The following is a 16,333-nucleotide window of genomic DNA, read 5'->3' on the forward strand; positions in this document are numbered from 1 at the left end:
AAAGCTAATATAGTTTATCAGTCACATTTTCAAAATATAATAGTAATTGATGTTCCAGAAGAAACCAAAATGTCATAATTGCAAAAAAAAAAAAAAAAAAAAAACACAAACGCAAACACACACACGCACCCAGAGAAAAAAAAACAAAAAAAAAAAAAACAACACACTTAAATGCAAATACATTTTTGTATCAATATCATTTGACTATCACCTGTGCGCCGTTATCATTTCTGGCAACTTTATCTCACAGAAAGTAGCAGCCTATTAAAAGTCACAGAAAAGTAATATGGCAGGGAAATCAATGCCTAATCAGAGGACTTAACTGCCATATGACTGTTTAGATTTTGTTTCCACGTTGAATGCCTTTTTTTTCTAGCTATCACTATCAGATTTAGTAAATAGGTCATGCAAGGGTTGAAGTGCACCCAGTAGTGATGAATTTCCCAAAAACACTTCTGCAAGGAAAAAGCTTGGTGTTATTGGACATTTTAAATTGCTGCAATGTCACCAACGATAACAAGTTTATAATACAGTATCTTACAAAAGTGAATAGACCCCTCACATTTTTGTAAATATTTTATTATATCTTTTCATGTGACAACACTGAAGAAATGACACTGCTACAATGTAAAGTAGTGAGTGTACAGCTTTTATAACAGTGCAAATTCCCTCAAAATAACTCAACACACAGCCATTAATGTCTAAACTGCTGGCAACAAAATGGAGTACACCCCAAATTGGGCCCAATTAGCCATTTTCCCTCCCCGGTGTCATGTGACTCGTTAGTGTTACAAAGTCTGAGCTGTGAACGGGGAGCAGGTGTGTTAAATTTGATATCATCACTCATACTGGTCACTGGAAGTTCAACATGGCACCTCATGGCAAAGAACGCTGAGTATATGAAAAAAAGAATGGTTGCTCTACATAAAGATGGCCTAGGCCAGTGATGGCGAACCTTGGCACCCCAGATGTTTTGGAACTACATTTCCATGATGCTCATGCACTCTACAGTGTATTTGAGCATCATGGGAAATGTAGTTCCAAAACATCTGGGGTGCCAAGGTTCGCCATCACTGGCCTAGGCTATAAGATTGCCAAGACCCTGAAACGGAGCTGCATCATGGTGGCCAAGACCATACAACGGTTTAACAGGACAGGTTCAACTCAGAACAGACCTTGGAAAGGTTGACCAAAGAAGTTGAGTGCATGTGGTCAGCATCATATCCAGAGGTTGTCTTTGGGAAATAGACGTATGAGTGCTGCCAGCATTGCTGCAGACGTTGAAGGGGTGGGGGGCAGCCTGTTGGTGCTCAGATGATACGCCGTACACTGCATCAAATTGGTCTGCATGGCTGCCGTGCCAGAAGGAAGCCTCTTCTAAAGATGCGCAAGAAAGCCTGCAAACAGTTTTCTGAAGATGAGCAGATTAAGGACATGGATTACTGGAACCATGTCCTGTGGTCTGATGGGACCAAGATAAACTTATTTGGTTCAGATAGGTTCAAGCGTGTGTGGCAGTGCTGAAAAATAACAGTGGTCACACAAAATATTGACACTTTGGGCCCAATTTGGATATTTTCACTTAGTGGTGTACTAATTTTTGTTGCCAGCGGTGTAGACATTAATGGCTGTGTGTTGAGCTATTTTAAGGGGACAGCAAATCTACACTGTTATACAAGCTGTACACTCACTACTTTACATTGTAGCAAAGTGTAATTTCTTCAGTGTTGTCACATGAAAAGATATAATAAAATATTTACAAAAATGTGAGGGGTGTTCACTTTTATGAGACATATGAGAACTAGAAAAAGAATCAGAGATAAGCCAAATCAAAAAAGCCAAATTCCAGATTTTCATAAGAATTGCAGTTAAAAAAAAAAATTATAAAATCCTCGGGAGCACTGCTCCCGAGAAAGTCATTCAGCATCACCACCAAGAACACAGTTCACAGAGGGTCTCATTCAGCATAGTCATCAGGAGCTCAGCACCAGAGGACATTATTCAGCATCAGCACTGGGAGCACATCCGTAGGAACACCATTCAGCGTTATCGCCTGAAGCCCAGCATTCTGCATTGTCGCAAGTCCCACAACATGTCATTTAGCATCACTGCCAGAGGCACAACCCTAGAGGATGTGGTTCAGCACTGTTGCCAAGAGCACAGACCCAGAGAACATCATTCAGCACCATTGCCAGGAGCACATTCCTTAAAGACATCATTGAGTATCGTCACCAGAAGCACAGCCACGGAGGACATCATTCATTCAATATCACCACCAGGATCACAGCCCTAGAGGATGTCAATCAGTCCCTGTTAGGAAAGCGTCTCACCATCCATCTCTGCATTTCCATGACATGCTCCTATACCTCCCATACTTGTGTTTCTAGGATTCCCGGGAACTCCAATTCCACCGCGATTGACAGAACTCCCAATGCTGCTTACAGAATTTCTACCAGTACTTCCAATGGAACTCACAGAATCTCTGCCAATGCTTGCAGTGTTGCTCACAGAATCCTTGCCAGGACTTCTAGTTCCATCCACTTCCAGTGATGCCCAAATACCCAGAGGGTATTTGGGCTTCAGCTGTGGAAGTGGCTGGTGCTGTGTCTACTCGCCAGCTACCTCTGGTTTCAAAAGAGCTATAAGATTTACATGTGAAATTGCCTGACAATTGCTGACTCAAATTGTTCCGACTTCCCTCTAAATTGCTACATGCCCAGACCTAATCGTTCCCTTGGAAATCCTGTGGCGTACAGTCTCCACACCGTAGCCTCCTTTGTCCCTACTCACCTCTTGGAGGGGCGATCTTTGGAATGGACTTTTTTCCCCACAGGTTTGAGATGCGATGATTTGAGAGGGGGGTGCGCAATGTAATAGTTGGCCTTGCAATTTAGTTCAAAGTCCACTTAAAAAGCTGACTACTGGGATAGCAAATAAAAGAGGCATGTGTATTCCATAATAAAAGACAGGTCCCTCTCCTTCTGCAGGGTGACTGGTCTTGTCTCCACTGTTGGGACCCCAACACAGTTCTGCTGCTTTTACAGGGTAATACCTGGGTTTGCTAATGCATTTTATGCACACAGAGGATTTATATCCTTTGTGGCCATTGAAGACTATTTTTAAATAAATGTTTCTGTGCCGGAACAGTTCATCTATAAGTATATACACATGTATGTAAACATATACGTAATGCCACCTAGTTTTTACCACAACGAAGAAGGGGAAATTTGGGACCTTCCATTGTAGAAGGACCTCTCCTTCAGTTATATCTGATTAATTTCTCAAGCTCTGCACCAGGTAGATGCCCCCTTCAAAGGGCACATTTGTGAGGTGATGTTTGCAAGCAGCTTCAGTTTACCAGGGTTTTAGCCAAAAGATTCTATACATATAAATAGAAATGAGCTATTCTGGAGTTCTGTGTCATGACTTGCTTTTGGACATCAACACAAAGGAATAACATGAAGGGCAGGGTCTATTCTGCCAGGTTTTGACCCTTCTTGCTGGGATAATGCTGGTTTCCCAATGCCCTAGTCTAACTAGCTGCAGTCTGACAAACAGAAATAGCAGCAAAGCTGGGCCTGTGAGGTTAAAGAGCCTTTAAAAGCATCTCAAAGTTTGTCAACAGAATATTTAATTTTCTCTAGACAAAGTAAACTGAGACGTCAGGTTCTGCTACCAGAACAGACTGCTTTTTCGGAAACTCTTTTTCCACTGGATAGAGTGTTGCAACGATTCTTGGAAATCTTTTCAGGGTTAACCCAATCACCCAAAAGGAGCATGATGAGATGGAAGAGAATCGAGTACCATTATGCCTAGTCTTTTCCACACTTTAGGCCTTTAAAGAGGAACTGCAGTCTGCTCACATAATTTGTAATAAAACCTCTTTGCCAATTCTGAAGCTTCCCTCCAACCACTTTGCACATTATTTTATATATACTGTGGTTCTGTGCTTGCCATATATTCTGCATAAATCTCCCTCCACTAAGTCTGGCTGCAACCATTTTAAAGTGGTTGCAAACCCTTACAAACCACTTTGACCTACAGGTAAGCCTAGATTAAGGCTTGCCTGTAGGTCCAAGAAATATTTCCTAAACCTATACGGTTTAGGAGATATTTGCCTGAAGACAGCCACCGCTGTCTACGTCGCATGCGCCGTAGACAGTGGCGTGCAGGCGCACTGGGTAAGCCGCAGATCGCGGCGATATGCCGCGAGTGTCGGCTCCCGCGCGCATGCGCGGGAGTGACGTCATCGCTATTCCGGCGAATCACAGCGCCGGAGCAGCGAGACTCACGGAGACCCACCAAGAAGATGGACACTCGGAACTAAAGGGGACAGTGGTGACTTCGCTGGCTCCTGTGTCAGGTAAGTGACACATAATGGACTACTATGCGATGCATAGTAGTCCATTATGCTTTACCTTTGCAGGGAATCAAAGAGGAAGTAAACTCATCAGGGTTTACTTCTTTAACTGTGGGCAGCTGCAGCCTGTTCACTTCCTGGACTTACACAGAGGCGCATCTCCAGGCCTGCAGCTTTGATTGGCCCTCTTATGACTCATCCGCCCTCTCTTCCTGGCAAACTCTCACAAGAGTGAGAGAAAGAGAGCTGTGCATGATGTCATAAACCTAGGCTAATGACCAGACAAGAAACAGGAAGTGGGCTGTATAAGGTATTTACTGGCAGAAAAAAAAAAAAATTTACTATCCAAAGTTAAAACAAAAAGGGCAGAAGATTTAATAGATGGAAAGTTGGAAAAAAAAAAAATGACTGATGGTCTGCTTTAAGCTCCATACACACAATCAGAATATCGTACAAAAAAAAACGCTTTCGAAGCACTCTAAATGCCCGTACACACGATACGACTTTTTGACAACAAACATGCAAATTAGCTGTTTTAAGGCAACATCCAAGCGTGTGTACGCTCCATCGGACAAACTTTTTTGGTTTTCATTGGACTTTTGTTGGCTGTGCGAACGGACAAACTTTTTGACAACATAAGGCCGATGGAGCAAAGTCTGATCGTGTGTACACAAAACCATCTGACAAAGTACAAACATGCATGCTCAGAACCAATGCAAAAGATCAGAAAACAATACAGAAGTTGACCAAAAGGTGGCCCTGGAGTAATTGAATGTCCTCTTTTGAAGTGTCGTCAGTACGTTGAAACGTCACTACATTTGTGTTTCTTGTCTAAAAAGTCAGATCGTGTGTATGCAATACAAATTTACGGCCACCGCCTTTTGTACAAAAGTCCACGGGAAAATTTGTACAAAGTCTGGTCGTGTGTATGAGGCTTTACGATCATCTGACCGTTAGTACACAGCTGTCCTCCAAAATTTTGCAAAGAGAAAAAAAAAAGCGGGAAAAAAAAAATATTTGCACAATACCAGATCATACGATGTACGTTTAATCGGTACAGTTTCACTATTAAATTTTTATTCTGTCGTACAAGAATTTTCGTACTTTAGTAACCTACTCGTTTTTGATAGGGAGATTAGCATCCAAACAAAAAACGGACAATCATTCGTCTGATAATCTCACCGTGTGCCCTAGGCTTTATTGTTGGAGTTTCCACTGGGAAGATCCCCCTTCCCTATTTCCTGACCAGGTGAAATTCCAGGTCAGAGATTTAAATAAAGAGTGCAAAGACAGCTAGGCAATTATCATGCAATTGCATGCCTGGTAATCACACAGAACAGGACCAGCTGTCAAAATGGATAGTGGGGTCCTGAAGATTACACTCGGATAATCACCCACCTGGTGTAATCTGCAGGTTTGCTTCATGGGAAGCTTCCCAGCTGCTCGCCTCACAACAGTGCCCAAGATGGCTGCCTCTCCTGTCTTTGCATCAGCCTGTTCCGATATTAAAGTGGTTGTAAAGGCTGAAGGTTGTTTACCTTATATGTAGGAATGTATGATTGTATAGCATGATTATTATTAATTAGTATGATATATTAGAATTATTAATTATTGTAAAACTTTGTAACGAGACCCCTTTCACACCAGGGCGTTTTGCAGGCGCTATAGCATTAGAAAATCCGCCCTAAAAAAGCTGCACCATTGTCTGTAGTGTGAAAGCCCGAGGGCTTTCACACTACAGCTGTGTGCTGGCAGGACGTCAGGGAAAAGTCCTGCCAGCAGCTTCTTTGTAGCAGTGAAGGAGTGGTGTGTTTACCGCTCCTCCACCGCTGCTCCCCATTAAAATCAATGGGGCAGCGCTGTAATACCGCTGGCAAAACGCCACTATTGCGGCGTATTGCTGGCAGTTTTAACCCTCTCTCAGCTGCTAGCGGGGGGTAAAAGCGCCCGCCATCGGCCAAAATGCGCTGCCAATACGGCGGTAAAACGCAGATAAAAATAGAGGCGTTTTACCGCCGACGCTATGAGCGGTGTGGTGTGAAAGGGGTCTAATGGAAGCTAGATAATTTACTATGATTAATTACAGAAATGGGGTGGGATTAAATAAGCTGGTACTTCTTCACACTCCATTTCGGATATGTAAGCCAAATTATTTTGTTTACAGTTTTACGTTTGTTTTTGTGTCTATTACTGTATGATTACTTTGCCATTTCTAAATGTTCTAAATAAACTATTACTACTACAATCATGCATAAAAGTAAAAAAAAAAAATGTTCTGGCTCCCCCCCCATACTCACCTAACTTCCCTTTCGAACCAGCTATGTGCACGAGAGCCTCAACTGTCCTGGGACTCTCTCTCCTCATTGGCTGAGGCAGCAGCGGGAGCCACTGGCTCCTACTGCTGTCAATCACAGCCAGTAAGCCAATGACAGAGTGGGAGGCAGGGCGGGGCCGAGATCCGCCTCCGTGTCTTTTGGACGCATACAGCAGGGCCTCCTCTATTGGAGGCGCTTGTCAAGATGGAGTAGAGAGGAGCGCCTGCAGGCGACACGAGAAGAAGATTGGGGCTGCTCTGTTCAAAACCACTGCACAGATTAGGCAAGTATAAAATGTTTGCTTTTTTTTTAACCAATGCAATACAGGGCACGGTCATGTAAAACTATACCCAAAATTAAATTTTTTTATTTTATATATATATATATATATTTTTTTAGACAGCTTTTATTTGTGGTATGTAATCACTGCGGAGTTTTTATTTTTTGCTAAACAAAACTAAAAAAAGTACAGGAAATTTTGATAAAAAAAATAAAAGTTTTTTTCTTAGCTTCTATTATAGAACAGTGTAAATACATAATTTTTCTCCTTCACTGATGTGGCTGCACTGATGAGGTGGTGCTGATAAGACGGCACTAATATGCTGTACTGATGGGGCTGCACTAATAATCAGGGCACTGATGATCCTGGTTGTTCAATGACCTAGTGCAATTAGCTGTGGTCTGACAAACAGAAACTAGTAAGCCATGTGCCCTATAGGAGAAGTATGGCCAAAAGATTAGGCCATACTTCTCCTTTAGCTGTATTTCTAGATACAGATGATAAAGTGTAATTTAGGCAGCAAAAAAGGAGACAAAAATACGCTTCTACTGGTAGCTATCAAGTCTCCACCCTACATGTATCATATGCCTCATTTTAGTCTTCAATGCAGGAGCTGACCCACACATTCCTGCACAGAGGTTGGCTCTTACAAAGGCTGGATGGGCAAACAGCAGTGATAGGATTAGTTTTCACTAAAGGGATAAAGTCAGATCAAAACACACACAGGCACAAATCATTTGTTTGCTGATAGAACAATGCTTCTTACTAGATGGATGACAGACCTCTCATCTGCTCATCACATGTATGGAAATGATGGCAAAGGCCATGCAAACATATGCACATCAAGCCTATTAGCTGCTATGCCAACTTCAAAGGTTTGGAAATCTAGCAGGATAAATGTTTAGACTGGGCCATTGACAAATAAGCCCACTCTCTACTCTACACCATTTCTACTGCCTGGGTTATTCATGTAAAATCTAAGAGACCTCTTGTAATTCATTAAAAGTCAATTAGTTAAAAAAAAAAAGAAAAAAGGAATCTGACGAGTAGGTATGTAATCCTCAGAGGTTTTTTTTTTTTTTTGGTTATATACAGTATTTACTATATGATATACCGAAGATATATCCATAAAACATTAACTGCACTGTGACCAACTTTAAATCCACTAAATTATCTGTGCTATTCAAAAGCTGCATTCCAGGCAAACCCACAATAAATACATCTGGAGAACTGTTTTACATCCCAAAGGATGCGTATTTCATTCCTGAGATTTACTCAACCCTGACCCACTGTCCAAACCATCCCGCTCACCTGATTGTTCTCTACTGCAGTCAAGTAATACAACTAGGTATTCTTCTCACACTCAGCTTGTGACTGGATAGTGAAGGAGAAGCAGAGGACTGACTAGTTCATCTCTCTGTCATTCTTCTCTCCTGATAGCACTTTTCATGCCAGAACTTCAGCACAACCAATTGGTACCTTGTGCTGCTTCTCTCGCAGTCGGAGCTCTGCATGGATTGCAAGGGGCAGAGAACATGTCAATTTCAGATAGATACACTAAAGCACTGAAGCCCAAACAAAAGGCTCTTTGCACTGTTATCTCTGAATGCTAGTCTGAGCTCTGCTATATAATGTATTGCAACAGGCTCAAACTAACTCAATTGGGTGCTCGGACTAGCTGCGCTATAAACAAAAAAGCATTCTTTTTTACATTTTGCTTTAATAAATATCCCCCAAAAATATATAAAAAAAACAATTTTTTTCCTCAGTTTAGGCTGATACGTATTCTACATATTTTTTGGTAAATTCGCTATAAGCGATGATTGGTTTGCGCAAAAGTTATAGCGTTTACAAAATAGGGGATAGTTTTATGGCATTTTTATTAATAATATATATATTTTTTTTAATGGCAGTTATCAGAAATTTTTATTGCGACTGTGACATTATGGCGGACACATCGGACATTTTTGACAGCATTGTCATTTATCATCAATCAGTGCTATATAAATGCACGGATTCCTGTGCAAATGACACTGGCGGTGAAGGGGTTAACCCCTAGGTGACAGTGTAGGGGTTAAGTGTGTCCTAGGATGTGTTTCTAACTGTGGGAGGGGGCGTGGCTGTGTATGACATGTCAGTGATCTCTGCTCCCGATCACAGGGAGCAGAGATCAGCGACACTGTCACTAGGCAGAACAAGGAGATGCTTGTTTACATTAGCATCTCCCCGTTCTTCCTCCCTGTGAGGCAATCGCGGGTATCTCCACAGCGATAGAGTCCGCAGGACCCACGACCCAACTCACAGAGCTTGCCACGTGCCCACTGGCTGCCTCTTAAAGGGAAACGTACAGGTATGCGATTCTGCCTGTACGAGCCCTTCTGCTAAACGTATATCGGCGTGAGGTGGTCGGCAGGCAGTTAAACCCTTACATATACCCAGTGAAGTGACTGTATTAAATCCTCCTACATAAATTATACCTGTTTATCTACAGTCTTCTCTTCGTCCGTTCAAAGTCCAGAATTTATAAAGCTTGTCTGAAAGTTCAGAAAAAAGGGGACGGAGAGCTGAAGTTACACTCTGCAGAGCTCTGAGAGCTGATTGGAGGGAAGGGACACACCCCCATCACAGGAACAGAGCTGAGGCTGTCAATCAGCTGGAGGTCCCTCCCCCGTCACCTTTTTTCTGTTGGTGTCAGGAAAACTTGTCAGAAGTGATTAATGCTGATAGAGGATTGAAGAAGCAGACAGACTTAGTGCTCTTAATGAAGACAAGTACACACTATAGAGGGATATGCTTGGTTCATATTTCCTGTCTGAGGTTTACAACCATTTAAAAACTTTTAATAGTGTTACAAGAAGCCAACCTAACAGCTTTCTAAACTGCTGAATACTGTTTTCTGACTGCTCGCTAGTATGTTAATTAATTAGCCAAATTAAATATATATTCTTGGTAGGTATGCTATATTTTAAGAATTGCAATTTCTCTGGTACAATTCTTTCTAATCTGGTACAATTCTTTCTAATCAGGTCTTGGTAAGTTACGGGTAGTGTAAACACAGAGAGCTGAAGATTATACTTTTATTGAGGAATCAAAATATATAAAACAAAAAAAAGTGTTAAACCCAAGACAAATGTTGTGGGTGCCATTGCGGAGTGCCCTTTAAAATTGCTTATTGCCTCTAATGCATTATGCATTCCAGAGCTTGGCCAAGCATGCAGCAAGTGAGGTCAGTACAATGTCAGAGCTCCCTATCTCTATATTTATTATGGGTCTGTGGCAAAGTACTGCAGTTAAAGCACCAGCTTGAAAGCCAAGCAACTAACATTTTCAAAACGAGATTTAAATCATGGCAGCCTACATATTTCTTCATCATAGGTTTCATTTAAATGCATTGTTTTTGTTTTGTGGATTTCTAGTACTATTAAACATGTCATTTAAACATTAGATGATTTTTTGTCTTAACATCTTGCAGATGATATGAGCAAGAAAGCGTTGTCGTAGAATCTGGGTTTAATGTATAAAAACGTATTTTTCTTACACATGCAGATACTTGTGCCTTACCCATGGATCAGCAGTGATCTCTCATGATATTGGCTGCCTTTAAAAGAGAAGTATGGGATTTTTATTTTTTTTTACTCCATAATCATACTTACCTAGGTGGGTGCAGCATCAGTCCAATGCTGCGTCTGCCCCCCGCTGCCTTTTCGAGAATCAATCGATCGAACATGGCTGATGGCTCGGTTTTCTCAGCCCCCCCCCCCCAAGCGGAGAGCTGCTGACTGTCATGCTCATTGGAGCGCTGAGCTGTGGAGGGGCGGGCAGCAGCCGTCTCAGCGGCTCGCTGAGATGCCCATCACTCCAGACACCTGGCGGATCTAGGCTTCCAGAGTCGGGATGACGGAGTTTCTGGACTGATTTTGGCGACGTTAGAGAGCAGACTTCAGACCGCGCTCTGCTGAAAATGAGTACCAGGAGTGCAAAACAAAATTGCACTCCTGTGACCCATGGGAGAAGCCCAGCCAAATGAGCTCAGGCCGGACTTCTCCTTTAATCTGGGTACACATGGATCAAAATTCAGCCTGTTCAGCAGAGACCAGCTGAATGTTGATTTGTGTGTAGCCCCCCGTTCAACAGAAGCTGATTGTTACATCTGCTTCTGTTGAATGGACCAGCTGGGAAACCTTTGCTCAGCGGCTGCATCAATGCATGTAGTGCCCACTGTCAGAATAAAAAGTTCCACCAGGGGGGATTGCTACATCCACCTTATACACTAGTATTTTTTTCCCCCATTCCCTGCAGCGGTCTGAACAAAAAAAAAAAAAAAAAAAACCTGGAGAGCTCAGGAGGAGCCACTGTACTAACAATCCAATGCTGGTACAGCAATCTCCCCCGCTGAACTATTGTGTTCTGACAGGGGGGTGCCCCCCACCACCACCTGAACACAGCAGTCAATGGCTGAGAGCGCAGATCAGGAGCAGATTTGCAGACCTTTTTCGGTCATGCACTCTTAGACAGAAGTCGGTTGGACCAGCTTTCGTACACACAGGCAGAATATCGGCTGGTTTCTATTGAACTGCCCAATTCAGTCCCAGGCTTTAGTTCAGAAAAGCCCTCAGCAGGTCTTATGATATCCCATTATGTACATATCCTACATAGAGCTTTACCATTTTAGCGAATAGAAAAAGTGGAGCAGAGATAAATGATGTTTATTGGTTGGCTCAGTAGATCACAAATGCAACCTATTCATTTTGCTCAGGTCAATTCTTCCATTGTGGATAAAAACTGACAGCAGTAATCTATTCAGCCAATAAATGAACAATCAACATATAAAGACAACAAAAAATAAATAAATGTAGGAAGTCATATACTGTATAGCAGCCTTTCAACAGCACAATTTTAAAGTAGGAGAATAAACCTGCTTTAGAATATTGCCTCCCCATAGCCATTTATGCTAAAATGTGTGTGGGACTATGTAAATAGATTTTTACCCCCCAAGTTTTTCTATGTGGTCACGTGACCACAAAGCTTAGGCTTATCTGTGTAACTTGGACAATGGGGCTGAATCACCTAGAACACTGACATCATCCACTGCTTCAGGTGTTTTCTGAAGGGGAGAGCGGTCCTTCCTACCAACTGCACAACAGCCAGGAGCTGGAGCTTTGCAGTCATGTGGCTGCAGAAAAGTAGGTTTATTCTTTAGCCTTTCCTTCTACTTTAAAAGATATCTATACCCAAGAACAGAAATGTAATAAAATGCAATATTCCCTTGCAATGTGTTGGCTGCATTAGTCCCCCCCCCCCCCCCCCCCAAACTAACATTTTAAGCAAGTACAGAAAATACTTGCCAAAAGTGCTGCGTCTTTGTCACATGATATAAGGGGACCTGAAAGCACAAGATAGCTGTAACCTGTAAACTACTAATCCCTCTGTTCCCATGTAATGGACATGAAACATGGGCAGACTTGTTTGAAGGCTCCCATCATAAAAACAGTGGAGATGTTAAGGACAGGAAGTGGGTTATTTGCAGAATTACCAGGTGGAAATAAAAGGGGAAAAAAAAATAAAAATAAAAATAAAAAAGCAAAGAAAACAAATGTAACCACTGTATTTAAGGACTTTTAGGCTGCGATACAATAAATTGGTGGTTTTTGGATTTAGCTAGGCTTAAACAGTTAGGTAAAAATACAATACTTCCCAGGGTACTTACAGCTTGTACAAGCCTCTGTAGAAGAATCCTGGAAGTCAAAGAGGGAGGCAGCTGTGTACTCACTATCCTAGAAAGGAACATATATTTTTGGCTTTCAGTTTATCGTTTTGTTTTATTTGTAAAATAGGATGCACATTCTTGAAATGTATCATATGAACACAGTAGGTAAATAGTAAGCATTCAACACCGATATACTGATGTTAGGAAAAGAGAAAGGGAAATTGAAAGGGCTGGAGGGTAACCAACCCCCGGGACTTTTACACGGTACCCTAGTAGAGGCAGATCAATAACATGCCAAATTAAAATAAATAATTTTATTCAAAGAACAAACAAATATTAAAAACAACAGTAAAGGTATACATTTTGTTCTTCGAATAAAATTAATTTTAATTCGGGCATGTTATTGATCTGCCTCTACTAGGGTACCGTATAAAAGTCCCGGGGGTTGGTTACCCTGCAGCCCTTTCAATTTCACTTTCTCTTTTCCTAACACTTGAATTTTTGGATGTGGTACCCATTTATAGGAAGACTTTTGTCTTGATCACTTTATCTATATACATTTTTTACCATTATACTGATGTTATTGAAGGATGATACTTGTAGATTGTAAGCTCTAATGAGCAGGGCTCTCTGATCTCTCCTGTATTGAATTGTATTGTATTTGTACTGTCTGCTCTCATATTGTAAAGTGCTGCGCAAACTGTTGGTGCTAAATAAATCCTGTATAATAATAATAACAAATATATTCTGATTAGAAACAATGCAATAATGGTGATAATCAAGCTACAACACTAATTTGTAAATATCAACAAAAACTCAAAAATTCTGGTCGCAGTTTATATATATGAATATATAAGAATATGCTGCAATTTGATATTCTGGGGAGAAAAAAAGAACACCCATGATCACTTTCCCGGGGATACAAACTGAACGGAGGACCTATTAAAAGTCTAATGAAGCCATGTCCCAGTCCTGGAATTTCATTGGTATATTGAGTGGCTAAAGCAGCACACTGAGTAGTCTGATGGTGCATAAGCACCTTATTTCACATCCTTGCCTGTAGAACTGGTTTTAGAAGGTTAATAGATGTTTTGTGTATTTAAAGACACCAGATTTGGACCTTGCCTTCTGCATGTGGCAGTTGTTGGCTGTAATGCTTATACAATAGCTTCAGTCTCTTGCGTCACTGACCTGGAACCATTATAAAGAAATTCTGACTTTAATTACTGCATGCTTGTCCTAGATTAGTGGCTTGGAAATGTTCAAAGCCAAAATATCAGAACAGCTAAGCAACTAGCATTTTTCAAAGACCGTCAGCAATGACAGCCTCCATATTTCTTTCAGCACATATTTAAAGTTCCAACATATAGAACTGGATGTCTACATAGTATGCTCTATTGACCAAAATTAAAAAGGATGCTTGCCTTACCGATTGTTATACATAATGCAGCCAGCCAGGACATGAGGGAAGCGCTGACATGTCTGCAGAATGAGTGCAGCCTTCAGTAAAAGAAGTGGATCCACCTGCATAACATAATGGGGTAAGAATCCTCAGCAAACAGAATGATATTCATGCATTTATCTATTATCACATTCATATATTTATTGATGGTCTTCTGACATATTCACTAGTGAAGCTTGTGAGCTGTTCCCCATGTCTGTATACAGCATAGTACCGACTGGTTACCTGCCTACTTGCTATTACACAGACATGGTAGCTTGTAAACAGTCTAAAGAACATCAGCTTCAACAGAAGCCACAGAAGTAAAAATATTGAATAGAACATCCACTGAAGTTGATACTGCAACGGTCGTAAAATGATTGTAGTAATACACATTTATTGCTGTTTGATCCTTAATAAAATCTGCTAAAAGCTACAGCGACAGAAGAAAAATGCTAAAAAACTTGTGTAATACATTTTACATGTTTACTGAAGCCAATAGAATTATTGGCTCCAGCTAGAATTAAACAATGAGTGACAACTACATGTAAATCGTCAGGCACCAAGAAAGATAAATAATCATACAAATTGAAGGATTTAAACGGCTACGTTCACCTTATAGGAAAAAATTATAAATGTACATATTTTTGCAGAAAAAAAAAGTGTATTTCTTTTTTTCCCCCCACCAGGAGCCTGCAAAGCATTGCACCAGCGATCTGCGAAATGAGTGGTGCAACGTGAGGCTCCTGCATGCACTTACTTGGTGTTTTTTGGCCGTACCCCTGCACAGACTTTGTTAGAAAGCAGGGGAAAGTGTGAATGATTACAACAGTGCCTATCAGTGCCCTCGTAGTTAATAGAGAACTGCAAGTCGCCTGCCTTGGTGAAAGACGGGACTTTGATTTTCTTTATTCACAGAATGATATGAATGAATAAACGTGGCTGTGCAGGTGGAGCTTCGAACAACTGCGCCATTTTAAAAATGAAGGATCCCCCATCTGCTGTCACAGAGGAAGGAATGAGGGGAGGTACGAGCTGGAACACATTAAATCAGGGGTCTCAAACTGGCGGCCCTCCAGCTGCTGTGGAACTACAAGTCCCTTCATGCCTCTGCCTGTGGGAGTCATGCTTGTAACTGTCAGTCTTGCAATGCCTCATGGGACTTTTAGTTCTGCAACAGCTGGAGGGCCGCCAGTTTGAGACCCCTGCATTACATATTACACCATAAATATGGGTGGAATATGTTCCAACGGTGAGCTTAGCCTTTAAAAATTTATTCTTTTGGCTAGACAGAGTCGTGGATATATACGCATCTTCACAAGGCTACTTATGTTGTGTACATACAAGGCATATGTAAAATCCAATGACTGCCCTGACACCTTCTGGTACAGAACAGTCACAGCACACTGTGAAATATATGCGTTTCCTCAACATAAGAACACAGACATCATCAATAGGGGTTTACAGTAAATATAATTATGCAACAATGTTGACAGTTATTTAAAAGCCAGCTCTCAGTTGCTACAGAAACAGGTTTAGAAGTTTGCCAACTGAGCATTGTTCCTTGTCCCTGGGCAAAGAGCCATACGCCAGAAAGACTGATAACCCACTGCGTCACTGCCAATATCTGTAATAGAGATGTCTAACGAACCTATCATTTCAGCAAGCTGAATAGCAAGGCATTGCATGCATAACATCAACTATAATCTCCAGAGTTCTTTACAAAAAAGAATATGGCTTAGGCCACGTACACACGGGCGGATTGTCTGCCCAACTTAGTCCGCTGAACCGTGTTTCAGCGGACAATCCGCTCGTGTGTGGGCTTCAGCGGACTTTTTCAGCGGACAGTCTGACGGACTTTGTCTTTCGGAATTTCCGTAATTTTGTCTGCTGAAACTTGGTTTTGTCAGTCCAAACTTGGTTTCAGCGGACAGTCCGCTCGTGTGTAGGCAAGTTGGACGGACTAAGTATGGCGCATGCTCAGAAAGGATTTACACGGCCGAAGGTTGCATTGCAGTGTATTGGACGTCGTTTTTCTAGTCCCGTCGTACGTGCTGTACACGTCATCGCGCAAGTTTTCAGCGGACTGTCTGTTCATCGTGTGTGGTCAAGTCCGTTCATTCAAAAGTTGAACGGACTGTCTGTCGGATTGTCTGACGAACTTAGTTGGGCAGACAATCCGCCCGTGTGTACGCGGCCTTAGTCATTTCCTGGAGATGATAGTCCATCA

General features: G+C 41.7%; 1 protein-coding gene across 1 annotated transcript in view; it reads right to left on the bottom strand.

The window, feature by feature from the left end:
• HPS4 (HPS4 biogenesis of lysosomal organelles complex 3 subunit 2) overlaps positions 1-16,333 on the bottom strand; it is a 51,824-nt gene that overhangs the window by 17,331 nt on the left and 18,160 nt on the right. Inside the window, exons 8-9 of the mRNA XM_077461374.1 lie at positions 14,092-14,186; positions 12,663-12,729 (exon numbers count right to left, since the gene is read on the bottom strand). Of these exons, the coding sequence (XP_077317500.1) occupies positions 12,663-12,729; positions 14,092-14,186 (162 nt within the window). The remainder of the gene's footprint in view (positions 1-12,662; positions 12,730-14,091; positions 14,187-16,333) is intronic.

The sequence above is a fragment of the Lithobates pipiens genome, unplaced genomic scaffold (genome assembly GCF_037356315.1).
Source record: "Lithobates pipiens isolate NorthernLeopardFrog02 unplaced genomic scaffold, aLitPip1_a1.2 Scaffold_3, whole genome shotgun sequence".
Taxonomy (NCBI): domain Eukaryota; kingdom Metazoa; phylum Chordata; class Amphibia; order Anura; family Ranidae; genus Lithobates; species Lithobates pipiens.